Here is a 14653-nt window from a genome sequence, read left to right as displayed (position 1 = left end):
CGACCGAGAAAGTTCAAGAGTTTCACAATGAGGCAGGAAAATTGCTGGAAGCTGCTTCACACGTTCAACACATAACTATGATACTTTCTGTTCTGAGGCTCATCAGCAGACACACACCGAGCTGAAGCTGAAGCAGCCTGACACGACCGGCCAGCGGTAAACCTCCATGAAGGCTGTCGTGGTGTTAGCGGCCTGACAGACGCTGCTCAGGGCAGCAAAACGGAAGCTGCTGCCAAAACAACAACATCTTCACATGATCGTTGTTCTTTCTGTGAACTGCACTCAGAGACAATCCGTCTGTCAGTGCTGTCCGTGGACGTAGGAGTTACCTGGTTAGCGACGTTGGACACCTGAGGACCTGATGTGTCGTCTCAGTGCGGACACGTCTGCTGCTTCCTGCAGAGCTCCACTCAGCACTGATGCCATCATCAGTCTGTAAAAGCACAGAATCACATCCTCCAGGTGAGAACCTCAAAGGTGAGGGGTGGGACATGGGCTGACAGGGGAACGCAGAGCCTCACCTCCACGCTCAGCCCTCACGCTCCCTCCTATCTCCAGGAAAGAAGTGATTCCAGAAACAGCTGCAGCTGAAACAGCTGTCTGACACACCTGAGCAGAGACAACACTGGTGTTCTGGTTGTTTGATCTTCTCACATGTTTGATTTGCTGCTTTTCCTCTCAGTGATCTCAATGATCTGAATGTGTCTGGAATCATGTGGAGCTTTGAACTGTTGGTTGGACCAAACAAACATGGTGAAGGTGTCACTTTGGGCTCTTTGTCACCACATTTCGTATGAGATTCATATTCTTCACCAGTTGACTGTAAAGTCCTGTTTGTGTTCCTGCTGCAGATTAACATGATCTGACCTGATGGGACCTGATGGGACCTGATGGGACCTGATGTAGCCGTGGAGCTACATGTAGCTACATTAGCCCTCCAGCTGTGCAGATATCAGAGAGATGCCAACAGACACAGAGAGCCGATGAATCAGTGAACGCTTCAGCTCACTGATCTGTGTGCTGCCAGCAGAGGAATATTCACATGTTGTATTAGTACCAGTGTACAAATACTCTGCTCCAACCAAACGTCCTGTTTGAATGTGTACTTGAGTCAAAGTACAGAGAGTCAACAGAGCATCAAACACGCTGTAAAAAGTAAAAGTGCTCATGATGCTGAAAGTCACCTTTCAGTGTAACACTCATGTGTTCATTCAGTCATATTAATGACTGAATGACTCTTATTTTTTAACCATTTCACCTGAAGCACCAATCAAAGCACAGCGTGTGAGCATATGCACCACACACACACACACACACACACACACACACACACACACACACACACACACACACACAGTCTACCTGTCCCAGCAGACCTCTGCTGCTCTGGAGTCTGCAGCTCTTTCTCAGTCAGTCAGACGGCGTCTGTCCTCCTGCAGCCGTCTCACTCTCTGCAGCTCTTCTTCGTAGAACAGCAGCTGGTCCACCTGGAGACTGTCCTCAGGTTTGTCTGCCAGGTGTCTCAGAGCCTCCGTGACGCCGCCATCACCCTCCAGCTGTCGCCGCCTGGACTCCCTCAGGGTCTCATACAGCTTCTGGAAGACGTCTGAGCCCAGACGACCGCAGACGGACCTGCAGGGAGACACAGGGACACACTCTGCTGTCAATCAACGGCACGAGAGTCCACAGTGAGGACAAGAGGACAGCAGATACAGGGGACACTCTGTACTGCCCACTGAACACTGTGTGTGCGTGTGTGTGAGACAGGTTAGCAGCAGTTTGACCTTCGACCGGATGAATATCTGAAGATGTTTTTGTTGTTAAACCACATAACATCCTCCTCCTCCTCCTCCTCCACCTCCTCCTCATCTCTTCCTCAACCCCTCGTCTTCATGTCCTCCTCCACCTCCCCCTCCCCCTCCTCCTCATCTCTTCCTCAACCCCTCGTCTTCATGTCCTCCTCCTCCTCCTCCACCCCTCGTCTTCATGTCCTCCTCCTCCTCCTCCTCCTGGGGGAGGTGGTTTGACTGACAGGGTGGAGCTCAGGGAGGCTGTCTTCCTTCCTGCTCCTCTCAGACGGTCACAGGTGTTTGACTCTGAGCTTCAGCTCCTGTCAGCAGGTAAACTGCTGTCTTCTCCTCGTCTCCTGTGACAGACAGCAGTTCTCAGGTCAGCTGACAGCACCGTGAAGGTGTCCTCGTCTTTCCTCCAGAGACGTAGGCTTCATCGCAGAAATGTCCAGTCCGGGAAAGTAACCTTCCTGTTGTCTCTGTCTGAATCTTGGCCTCTGTCTTCAGGTTCCAGGTTGCTTTAGGACGTAAATACGAGCAGCCAACACCTGTCTCTGTGGTCGTCTTTGACAGGTGAGTCTGCTACAGACCAGACCTGGACCTGGTCTTTATTCTTCTTCAAGCGGTCCTCAGAGGACACTGCCGATTATCTTCCTGCTGTCAGAGCGTCCAGTCCCTTGAAGTGGAGTGAAGTGGACTCTGTTAGGTTACCGGGTGTCCTCATATGTCTGAAGGACGTCTTCATTTCCTGAAGTCAAGCTGAAACTCAAAAAGATCACATGACCTGCAGGAGTCAGGTGAGCTGAGTCTGCTGGCTGAGGACATTTGTGTGGGTGAAAAACAAACCCTCCAATCAGAGAAGAGGCTGGAAAAGTCTGGATGTATTTAGTTGTGATGTTTAAAGTCTGAGACAGCTGCTGGTGGACGAGCGTTCATTTGTTACTAGATTTCACTCATTTCTGAGTTCATCTGGAGAGACGACGTTCGGCTGAATCCAGGTGAGAAGAAATGTTGGTGGAGCAAAAAACACCTTTTGTATTCACACCGTCAAAGAGAAGCTGATGGTTTTCACTTCCTGCTGCCTGCGGCTTCATTTTTCCACTTCCTGACAGAGACGGACAGAGAGGGACAGAGACAGAAAAAAACGGACAGAGACGGACAAAGACAGACAGACGAACAAAGACAGACAGACGAACAAAGACAGATAGAGACGAACAAAGACGGACAGAGACGAACACAGACGGACAGAGACGAACAAAGACGGACAGAGACGAACAAAGACGGACAGAGACGGACAGAGACGGACAAAAACGGACAGAGACGGACAAAGACAGACAGACGAACAAAGACAGATAGAGACGGACAGAGACGAACACAGACGGACAGAGACGAACAAAGACAGACAGAGACGAACAAAGACGGACAGAGACATACAAAAACGGACAGAGACGGACAAAGACAGACAGACGAACAAAGACAGATAGAGACGGACAGAGACGAAGACAGACGGACAGAGACGAACAAAGACGGACAGAGACGAACAAAGACGGACAGAGACGGACAGAGACGGACAGAGACAAACAAAGACGGACAGAGACAGACAGAGATGAACAAAGACGGACAGAGACGTACAAGGACAGACAGAGACGGACAAAGATGGACAGAGACAGACAAAGACGGACAGAGACGGACAGAAATGGACAAAGACAGACAGGGACGAACAAAGACGGACAGAGACGGACAGAGACAGACAGAGACAAACAAAGACAGGCAGACAGAGACAGACAGAGACAGACAGAGATGGACAGGGACGGACAGGGACGGACAGAGACGGACAGAGACGGACAGGGACGGACAGAGACCGACAAAGACGGACAGAGACGGACAAAGACAGAAAGAGATGAACAAAGACGGACAGAGACAGACAGAGACGGACAAAGACAGACAGAGACGGACAAAGACGGACAGAGACGGACAGAGACGAACAAAGACGGACAGAGACGGACAGAGACGAACAAAGACGGACAAAGACGGACTGAGACGGACAGAGACGAACAAAGACGGACAAAGACGGACAGAGACGGACTGAGACGGACAGAGACGGACAAAGACAGACAGAGACGAACAAAGACGGACAAAGACGGACAGAGGCGGACAGAGACGGACAAAGACAGACAGAGATGGACAGAGACGGACAAAGACAGACAGAGATGGACAAACTCGGACAGAGACGAACAAAGACGGACAGAGACGGACAAAGACGGACAAAGACAGACAAAGACGAACAGAGACGGACAGAGCTGGACATTCCTCTACAGCGCGTCGGCTAACCGACGGAACAGCAGCTGAAACTGGACTGTGTGACCCCACACACACACACACACACACACACACACACACACACACACACACACACACACACACACACACACACACACACACACCCCCATGTTGTTTTATGAGGAGCCTGTGAGCGCTGACAGCATTTAATTCCCATACAGAGCAGCTGTGTGTGTGCACGTGTGTGTGTGTGTGTGTGTGTGTGTGTGTGTGTGTGCGTGTGTGTGTGTGTGTGTGTGCGTGTGTGTGCGTGCCTGATGTTGTTGCCATGGTAACAAACTGACCCTAATAGAAGAGGAGAGTGCCAGGTTCTCGGTTTCATCAACCCTGCAGCCTGACCAATCAGATGACCTCCACCTTGCGCCACAGGCCAATCAGAGGAGAGCAGCAGGTCTACGTTTCCTGTCAGCTCTGATGACTGAACGTAAGAGCTCGTTTTCACACGCTCCAAGGATTACGGTGCTCTGCTCTGCGTTCACGTCTTTGTCAACAAACCTCGTGTGAGGTCGAGTCTTTCACACCACGAAGACACTGAAGACACACTGAGGACAAACGCTCTGCCCACAACACAAAGTCAGCACAGAGGATTCCACCAGAGCTGAACCTGGATCAGATCACTGGATTCAGTCCTGTTCGCATGAGAGTTCATTGATGTCAGCCGTGAGTGTGGTGGACTCCGAACGTGGTTCAGGTGGACTCTGACGTACTGGTTCAGGTGGTTTTTGAACGTAGTGGTTCAGGTGGACTCTGAACGTACTGGTTTGGGTGGTTTTTGAACGTAGTGGTTCAGGTGGACTCTGACGTACTGGTTCGGGTGGTTTTTGAACGTACTGGTTCGGGTGGTTTTTGAACGTACTGGTTCAGGTGGACTCTGAAGGCTCCTGTGGGATCTGGTCCTCTGAGCACGCGGTCTGTGTCTGGAGGCAGGTGTTTGTGGTCTTGTTGAACGTTCTCTGGTGTGAACGTGTCGTTCAGCGTGTTGTTTCTGTGTGTCTGTTTGTTTTCTCGGCTTTCTTTCAGTTTAATCTGCACAAACAAGCTGAATCTGGTTCATATCACAGCCTGATCCACAAAGCAACGCGCTGCAGCTTCAGGCAGGATGTTTGTCTGGAATAATTGGATTAGTTTTAAATTAAACTTTCACAGATACTCGCAGACAGACGGAGCCGGAGTCTGAGCCGACACCTCAAACCAGAACCCAGCAGAGGGACAACGTGTCTCGGTTCTAATCGGCTTTATCGTCATTTACAGCAGAAGACTGAGCAAAGAAAGGCAGCCACAACATCCACTACGGTCTATTGATTCTCCTCATTCTGGATCAATCTGCTGATCAGTTTGTCCATCGATCGATCGTTTGCTTTGGAAACATTGTGAAAACAGTGAGAAACGTGGTCACGATGAGCCCAAAGTGACGCCTTCACCATGTTTGTTTGGTCCAACCAACAGTCCAAAGCTCCACATGAGTCCAAACACACTCAGATCATTGAGATCACTGAGAGGAAAGCAGCAAATCAAACATGTGAGAAGATCAAACATCAGATGATTCCACAGCAATAAACCATTGAAACAACAGACGATTGATCACTTTCTATCAATCAGCTGATTGATTTACTGTTTCAGCTGAAGCTGTCAGGTCAAAGTGATGAGTATAAAGTTCAACACGTCCCTCTGAGATGTGGGGCAGTAGAAATATAAAAGGGTACAAGAATAAAATATAAAGTCAAAAAGGGAGGAAGGAGGAAGTCTGCAGAGGATTTGGCCTTCAAAATAAAAGCCCTGTCTGACTCACTCTCTCAGGTGTTGGATTCTGGTCTCCAGCAGGCTGCTGTTGATCAGGGGGGGTCTGTGGAGGCTCTGAGGGGCCTCGGGCTCCACCGGGTCTCCTGGTTTACACACAGAAACAACAGAATGAAGACAGATGAGAATCCCCTGGAGACGGACGGAGACACAAGAGGACATTTCATCACATGTTCAGTTTGAACTCCTGCTGCCACTGATTCTGTCGCTGTGCCTGCAGGAGCAGCGAAGAGGAGGTGAGGGGGTGAGGAGGTGATGCTGGGAGATTAAAGCGTATCTGCTGCTGCTTCTCACACACACACAAGCATGCACCCACACACACGTGCAGACACACACACGCAGTTATTTGTAAAGGACTTGTATGCTGATCTGAGAGCATTCTAATGACACTGACACTGCTGTGGGTGGAGGAGGTCCAGCGTGCGAAGGCCTCCTGCTCCTTCAGGCTGCGTCTGAGCAGCAGCTGCTGCTTGTCTTCAGGCTTCAGACGGGAACAGGGACGGCACACGGAGACTCTGTGGAACAGCTAATCACCGACAGTAAATCAAGAGAATGTCCTCTGAGCTGCCGCACTCAACAGAAGCTGAATATCCAAAGGTTTATCGGCTGCTCGCTGCCGGGGAGGCCGTTAGTCCACAACTCTGATTCGTCGAGGGAACGACAAGTCCACCATTTCTCAAGGCAGACAGAGCTGACCATCAGGACGACAGGGTACAGGACGCTGAAGAGGACATTTCTAGTTGTTATTAAAGCTCGGAGAGAAGGACCAGCAGCTGAGGTTTGAAGACAACGTTTGACCTGAAATCACATCCATGTCTTTTGAATCCAAACACGTCAGTAACCAACAGGTGTCACCTTCATCATCATCATCATCTCCATCCATCCCTCCACTGTTCACCCTGACCCCCTCCTCTGTGGACGTGAACTCAGCTCTTGAGGACATACACCGAGAAGACGTGTGAATGAATGAATCCCACATTTTCAATCATCTCAAATCTAATTTAAAAACATATGAAACCGATGCAGAAGAACTTCAGTTTTTTTACGTCCAACATTTCAAATATTCCATTTGATTTGCATCTAAATGACACATTTCCATTAAACTGGATTAAATCAGCTGTTTTCAATTCACAGAGCTCCAACACGTCCAGCAGAATCATTCAGCTTCACCTGCAGAGATTCAGGGAACAGGTTTGTAACACACAGACAGGCCTTTATTTCTAATCTCCTCTGTTTTATAGGCTCTTATTTTGGTAGGAAGCCTCCTTGTTCCTGCAGCCCCATCTAAAACACAACACTCACGATGTCCATATGCACATTTCAAAAGTCCTTTGACACTGTTACCAACCAAAACTTGGAGGACAAAAAGGATGAAATCACCTTCATTTCCTGTTTCTGTGAGGCTCGACTGTTTGAGGGTGTGAAGGAGCAGCAGGAGGAGACGAGGAGGACAGAAGGAACAAAGTCTCATCCTCAGCTGAGGCGTTCAGGGTGTTTTTGTTGAGGTCGGCGAAGCGAGACGAACAGGTTTCACAGCAGAGGACAGACTGTGACTGAACCAAGCCAACAGGAACTGAAGACTGAGAGGAGGAGGAGGGGGAGGTGGAGGGGGAGGTGGGGGAGCACACTCAGTAAGTGGAGGTAAAAAAGTAAAGGACAGAAGGAGGAGAGACGGAGAGGCTGCAGGGATAAACATCCAGTCATTAACATTGGCTTCCACAGGAAGGACAGACAGCATGCTGCTGGGGGACTCTGCTGGTCTGATGTGGTTTCAGTCTGGACGTGTTCAGGTCCACTTCAGTCCTGCATGAAAAGACACAGCCTCCACACTGGTGTCAATCAGACCGCTCTGTGGACGGAGCACACTCCTGTCAACACTGGGCTTTAAAAACAAGAGAAATGTCCCGGCGTCCCGCCCCAGGTCGTCCCGCCACCCTCACCGCCGTCCACAGCCCCCTGACAGTCAGACACGGAGACACGCAGTGAATCTTAACAAGGACTGAGTTAACCAGTTCATCCGTGAGTGAGTCCAGGCAGGTGTGACAGTCACACCTGGATCAAGGTGAGCCGCTGCGAACGTGACGGACAGGTGGACTCAGCACTCCAAGACGCTGTGCTTCAGCTGAGACGCTGGCTGAGGCTGCAGGCAGTCAGACGGCAGAGAGCGACTGTGGAAGGATGAGATGGTGTGAATACAGTCACAGGTGAGTTCTGTCATCCACCAAAGTCATTTCACTAAAAACTCGGACTGACGTCGTTCTTCATCCAGTACAGGTGAGCCTCGTCCTGCACGCCATCCCTCTCACGTTCTTCCTCTCCTTCTTGTTTTATTGGTGGGTGACGTTTGAGTGAATGACCTCCTGCCACGGGATGTTGCAGCTAATGCTCTGCATGTGACAAACACATCAAGATGGCGGTGAGGCTTCAAGTCAGCGCTACAGCCAGAAGGAAGGAATGAGGACATGAAGGGACAGAGGGGTAGAATACAGACGAGAGGGACGGGTGGGTCAACAGGTCAGCTGTTCACCTCGTGATCATCACAACAAAACTTAAAGTAACCTGATAAAGTTCCAGACCTGTGAACTCCAGTCTCACAGCATCACGAACGTTTGGTTTCTGATAAAGTAAGTGTGTGTGTGTGCGTGCGTGCGTGCGTGCGTGTGTGTGTGTGCGCGCGTGCGTGCGTGCGTGTGTGTGTGTGTGTGTGTGCGCGCGCTCAGACTCACCGCTCAGCTCCTCGTCCAGAACTTCCTGCATGTGCTTCATCATGGCCTCCAGCTCACTGACCTGAGGACAGAACCCAGTGAAACATCACATCCTGGGTAGAAAACTGAGACGTTGAAATCATCTGTTCTACTGACGTTCTGCTCTTTGAACAGTCAGAAATGACTTCAGACAAACAGAAAAGTTATTGAAACGGAGTCCTGTTCCTAAAAATCAAATTCATAGACAATTGATTTGATCAGAAAAGCCCATAATCCTTCCTGTGAACATAACAAAGAAACATCTGCAAGAATTAATTAGACAGTGTTTGTTTTTTAAGCAGCTGAAGCATAATTTTCATGGATTTGTTCAGGTTCAAAATGAATAAATAAATGAACGAATAATTAAATAAAATTGAAAAAGTTAATGCTGACTGAAGCAGGTGTTGATACAAAGACGAGCACTGATGGATAAAGAAGAACTTCAGACTCAGTCCACATGTGGACCTAAACAGTGTTTTAATGTCCAAAGCTTAACGTTATGCAGATGATGCTGAGCTGTACGCAGACGACCTTTATCCAGATCCCAGAGCGCCTTTAACGTTCAGACACCTGTGACACACCTCAAAGACTTCTTCCAGCCTCTCATGAGGGGACAGAAACTGAAATGTTCAGTCTTGTAAACACGAAGGTTTAACTCTGAACATAAGACTGTTTCTTCTAAACATGTTGTTGACTGCAGACGTGTTCTTTCCTCTCATGCTGCTCATTCCACCCTGAAACAGCTCTGTGCAGTTTACCGCTGTGCCCTGTGTTTCACTACAGGAGACAAATATCACATTCGTCACCGTTTACTCACAAAACAAGAGAGTAAGTCACTTTGTGACAAAGCCTCAGTCCCTCCTGTGTCACCACGTTCTTACACAGCCCATCGGGCTCACGGCGGAAACGCTGCACCTTCACGTCACTCATTGGTTCACACTTGATTTAAAGTTTTGAACCGCAGTCAAACACTTGTGGAGGTTCCTGCTTCAGAGTAAATCACGTCGAGGACAGTTTGGAGGAGCTGAAACGCAAACACAGCCTGACTGATTCACCCCCAGCAGCATCAGATCACACAGAAGGGGTCTGCAACCGACCAACCAGAACAGCCTGAAGGCACCAACCGACCAACCAGAACAGACTGAAGGCACCAACCAACCAATCAGAACAGATTGAAGGCACCAACCGACCAACCAGAACAGCCTGAAGCACCAACCGACCAACCAGAACAGCCTGAAGCACCAACCGACCAACCAGACAGCCTGAAGCACCAACCGACCAACCAGAACAGCCTGAAGCACCAACCGACCAACCAGAACAGACTAAAGCACCAACCACACAGACAAACACAGAATATATACAATAGTTTAAAAATGTAACAAAATATATAAACAAGAATAACAGCAGGTTATTAAAATACAGCTAGTCTGTAATATAATATATAACTGTCATGTCACTGACAAGTAGACTAAGTATTCTGATTCATTTGCTGTAAAAAGACTCAGACACACAAACACACACATCAGTCTGCAGAATTACGTGCAGTCGATATAAATAAAGGTTGAATTGAATGACGTGATTCGTCAGTTTAAACTCGTCTCATCTCTGTGTCGTGGAGCAGAACGTTTGTCCTCGGTGTGTCTTCGTGGCGTGAAACCCCCCCCCGCCCCCACATTCAGTCTCGCAGCAGCAGAGCCTCAGCTGATGTCTTCGGAGACTTAAAGGGGAGGACGGGTGGAGGTTTTCACCCTGCTCTCACTTCACCCGATCACACTGAGAGATGAAGCTGCTCCCTCTGAGACTCCAGCAGCTCTGTGCTGCTCCACATTCACACACTGAACCCACAATAAAAACCATCAAACCCAGTCTCACCATCAGCTCTGCAGACACTCACAGCTGAGTCAAGCTGATGGAGGCGTCTCTGCTCATCGTCCAGGGACATTTACAGCTTCCGTTTCTATTGACGTGAGACACAGACTGACTGATGACTGAAGTCCATCTGTCACAGAACACTAACTGTGGACCAACACTGTGAAGACGGAGTCGTCTCCTGACATGATGACTTTCCATGACATGTCCTGATGTCCTGATGTCCTGATCCCTGCTCTCCAGAGGACGAAGCTGTCAGGGTTTAACAGCTTTAAGGCTCTTTTTCACGTCCAAACGAGGACACTTTTCTAAACTCCAGACTGAACCTTAAACTCCAGACTGTTCTTTAAACTCCAGACTGAACCTTAAACTCCAGACTGTACTTTAAACTCCAGACTGTTCTTTAAACTCCAGACTGTTCTTTAAACTCCAGACTGAACCTTAAAACTCCAGACTGAACCTTAAACTCCAGACTGAACCTTAAACTCCAGACTGTTCTTTAAACTCCAGACTGAACCTTAAACTCCAGACTGTTCTTTAAACTCCAGACTGAACCTTAAACTCCAGACTGTTCTTTAAACTCCAGACTGAACCTTAAACTGTACTTTTTTTAATACTCAAACAAAGTTTTGGGATGGTTGTAAAATCCAGGTGTGTTTTTGTCTCAGGTATAAATGATGTCCAAACAGCAGTAATAGCATCATTTTCTGTCCACTACCGTCCACAGATAAGGTCTCAGTATTGGAGGCGGGTATGTCCTGGTCTGTCTCGGCTCCACTAATTATCCAGTTCCGCTCCATTTCTCCTCTCCTCTTTTTTCTGTCACCACTATCAGCAGTGACAAATAGATAATCTCTCTCAGCCTCCAGTTTCTCTGGAAAATACGATCTGACTCGTCCCTTTGCTGTGGCCTGGTGTGTGTGTGTGTGTGTGTGTGTGTGTGTGTGTGTGTGTGTGTGTGTGTGTGTGTGTGTGTGTGTGTGTGTATACCATCAGGTGAGTGGATGAACTGGGTCCAGCACATTCTTCAGTGCTGTATAAATGGATCATGATTAACTGAATAGTTGTGTTGTAGTGTTAGCATAGCATCAACTGAAACATTAAATCAACTCTTTCAAATAAAATCTGGATCTTTTTTTTGTTTTATGGTTTCAGGACTTTTAAATAATCTGCACAAATGCTTTCTCTTCATTAAAAAGAGCAGATGTTTAGAGATTTAACAGTTTGTTTGTCGGCTCCAACATGAGGCGCTAACGTTAGCATGTCTGGCTAAGTGGGCTACAACGTGCAGCGGCGACAGAGCGTTGCTTCAAGGCCCAGAGGTAACATCGTTAGCTAAACGCACGATGCTGCTGCAGAGGAGATGAAGCCGGTCAGAGGTGTGACAGTGTTGAGTCTGTGGACAAAAGACGGCTCGAGCCTCCTGCGGCCGTCAGCGGTCACAGAACACACGGACGAGTTATCACACCCGCGGCCAAAGATGGCACCTGTCCAGTCCAATTAGAATTCAGTTCGGCCATTTTTAAATACATAAATATTAAATAACAAATTGTACTTAATGTTGTAAAAGTAGAAAATAAAACAGCATTTGAGACTCTTTCTGTCTGACTTGCCTCACAGCCGATCTAGTGAGGACTGAAGACGTCCATCAGACGTCTCAGGAGACATAGCTGCGTAACGAAAGTCGAAGTTTTTTAAGGACATAAATAACGAGCCTCGGTGAGCATTTGTACTCTACAGTTTGCACTCAAACCTCCAGGAGGCTTTAATATACAGAGTCTTTACGGCCGCATGGCGAGACGCTTTGTCCTCAGACTGTCCGTCCATCCGTCCGAGATGTGATGTCTGTCCGTCTGTCCATCATGTCATAATCCATGAAATAGTCCATAATCCACGATGCCAGCGGCTGCCTGAGTCTGTTTCAGACTGTGCTTCTCTCATTAATTCGACTGTTTTCACTGAATTTATTTTCCTCTAAATCTTCTTTTGCCGACGTTTCGTCTAAACGGTTATTTTTAATTCTTAATGATTTACTCTTATTTATTCTCCACATCTTAATCTCCTCTGCTGAGGTGCAGCGCTGCAAGCTTTGCTTTTAAAAACACACCAGGACTTTTTAATGAAGTTAATATTAACAGGAAGACAGAAAAATGCAGAAATGCACTTTGTGGATTATTTTCTTCAAACGGCAGGAAGCTGCTAATAACGTGCATGGTCGTTAACGGCGGGTCAGGACACCTTGTCCTTGTGAGTGTGTGTGTGTGTTTCACTCTCTAATTAGAGGACTTATGGGGCTCAGTCAGTGTGTGAGAATCATATTATGCTAATTTGAGCCCAAACGTCACATTAAAACACACAAACCAGCAGCCGGAATTAAAGCTGCTTCTCAGCCTGCGCCTACAAAATCCTCATTGTGTGTTTCATGCTAATCCGTGCTAATGCTAAAACACACACACACACACACACTAGACTGTGCTGCCCTAATTAGGGAGTTATACATAATAATATTTGGCCTTTTTAACACTGGATGATAATGAGGACGAGCTGAAATCAACACAGAAACACAGCAAAGACCCTCTGGTGTCCCCTGTGTCTGTTGTCCTCTTGTCTCTGGTCTCTTTAGATCATTGTGTCTCTGTGTCTGTTGTCCTCTTGTCTCTGGTCTTTAGATCATTGTGTCTCTGTGTCTGTTGTCCTCTTGTCTCTGGTCTCTTTAGATCAGTGTGTCTCTGTGTCTGTTGTCCTCTTGTCTCTGGTCTCTTTAGATCATGGTGTCTCCTCATTCACGTCTCAGCAGGATGTTCCTGTTGTTCATTTTAACTGAAACTAATGATTCTCTTCATTCTGGATCAATCAGCTGATTGATTAATCGACTGATCGTTTCAGCTTCACCTGGAATCAATACTCTCAGCTTCTGGTTCCAGGCATTTAAAATTCATTTCTACTCAGATATTTGGATCATTTTGTTTTTTAATTTTCAGTGATTACACTTCCTGAATAAAAACAGTGTGAAATGAGTCACGTCTCTCTCTCTCTCACACACACACACACACAGAGAGGGACAGGTGGACTCACCTGTGGGTCAGACAGGTAAAGTGTCTCTGGAGGCGTTTCTGTCTCTTCGCCCTCTGAACAGGACTCAAATCCATCCTGGTTGTAATAAACTTCTGCAGCCTGAGGGTCCTCTGGGATATCTGCACACACACACACACACACACACACACACACACACACACACACACACACACACACACACACAGCTAACAGTTAGCAGCTAACTAAAACCATTAGCAAAGATTAGCTGATCGTTCATGAGCAAAAACAAAGACATTCAAAGAAGTTTGAAGTAAGGACGTTTATGGACAGTGAGGACAGTTTTTAAAAGTGGGAACATTATGAAGAGACACTTGTCTGGATTGACGGAGTCTACAAAGAAGACATCTGCAGACAGCAAGGACCCTGTTAAAAATTAGGGACACTGGTAAAAACAAAATGTGTAATTTTGGTAAATGGGGACATTTTCCAAAGACTGGACAGATCTGCAGAGTGAAGGACATGAGGACATCTTTATGGAGGTGAACTTAGAGGACATTTTTGGACGCAGAGAACATCTATTGTAAAGGGAGGACATTTTCTGAAAAGCATGGACAACCTGGAGAGTTTTAGAGACGGTGCAGATGTTTTTGTAAAATTAGGACATTTTGTGATGTCCTCTTGGAAAGTGACGACACTTTTTCTTCTCACACTGACAGAAGCACAAACGTGTGTGTGTGTGTGTGTGTGTGTGTGTGTGTGTGTGTGTGTGTGTGTGTGAGAAAACGCTTTCTCAAAGATGAATTTTAATTTTAATTTCTCTCCATTTGTCTCCTCAGCCTTTGTCTTCGGGCAGCAGTGGGACAGAAACTCTGCTCTCAGGTTTCATCATGTGTCCCCGAGCACTTTGATGCAATCACACGTCTCTGAACTCGGTAACGAGCTAATGAGCTCGTCAGCGTTTCCTCCCACGGCTTCGCTCGGCGTCTCGGCCGGAGCTGCGTCTCAAACATGGACTAACCCGCTCGCTGTCTGTCTCACACTGAGCACCAAACTGAGGACAGGTGACGACTGAACGGA

General features: G+C 47.7%; 1 protein-coding gene across 1 annotated transcript in view; it reads right to left on the bottom strand.

Moving 5' to 3' along the window:
- The window catches only part of nek11 (NIMA-related kinase 11), a 54023-nt gene that overhangs the window by 14508 nt on the left and 24862 nt on the right, over positions 1–14653 (bottom strand). The window contains exons 12-15 of the mRNA XM_076737051.1: positions 13616–13734; positions 8654–8714; positions 5920–6013; positions 1363–1632 (exon numbers count right to left, since the gene is read on the bottom strand). Of these exons, the coding sequence (XP_076593166.1) occupies positions 1407–1632; positions 5920–6013; positions 8654–8714; positions 13616–13734 (500 nt within the window). The 3' untranslated portion in view covers positions 1363–1406. The remainder of the gene's footprint in view (positions 1–1362; positions 1633–5919; positions 6014–8653; positions 8715–13615; positions 13735–14653) is intronic.

The sequence above is a fragment of the Chaetodon auriga genome, chromosome 8 (genome assembly GCF_051107435.1).
Source record: "Chaetodon auriga isolate fChaAug3 chromosome 8, fChaAug3.hap1, whole genome shotgun sequence".
Classification (NCBI taxonomy): Eukaryota; Metazoa; Chordata; class Actinopteri; order Chaetodontiformes; family Chaetodontidae; genus Chaetodon; species Chaetodon auriga.
The sequence above is the reverse complement of the archived record's forward strand: the minus strand, read 5'-3'. Positions and strand labels throughout refer to the sequence as shown.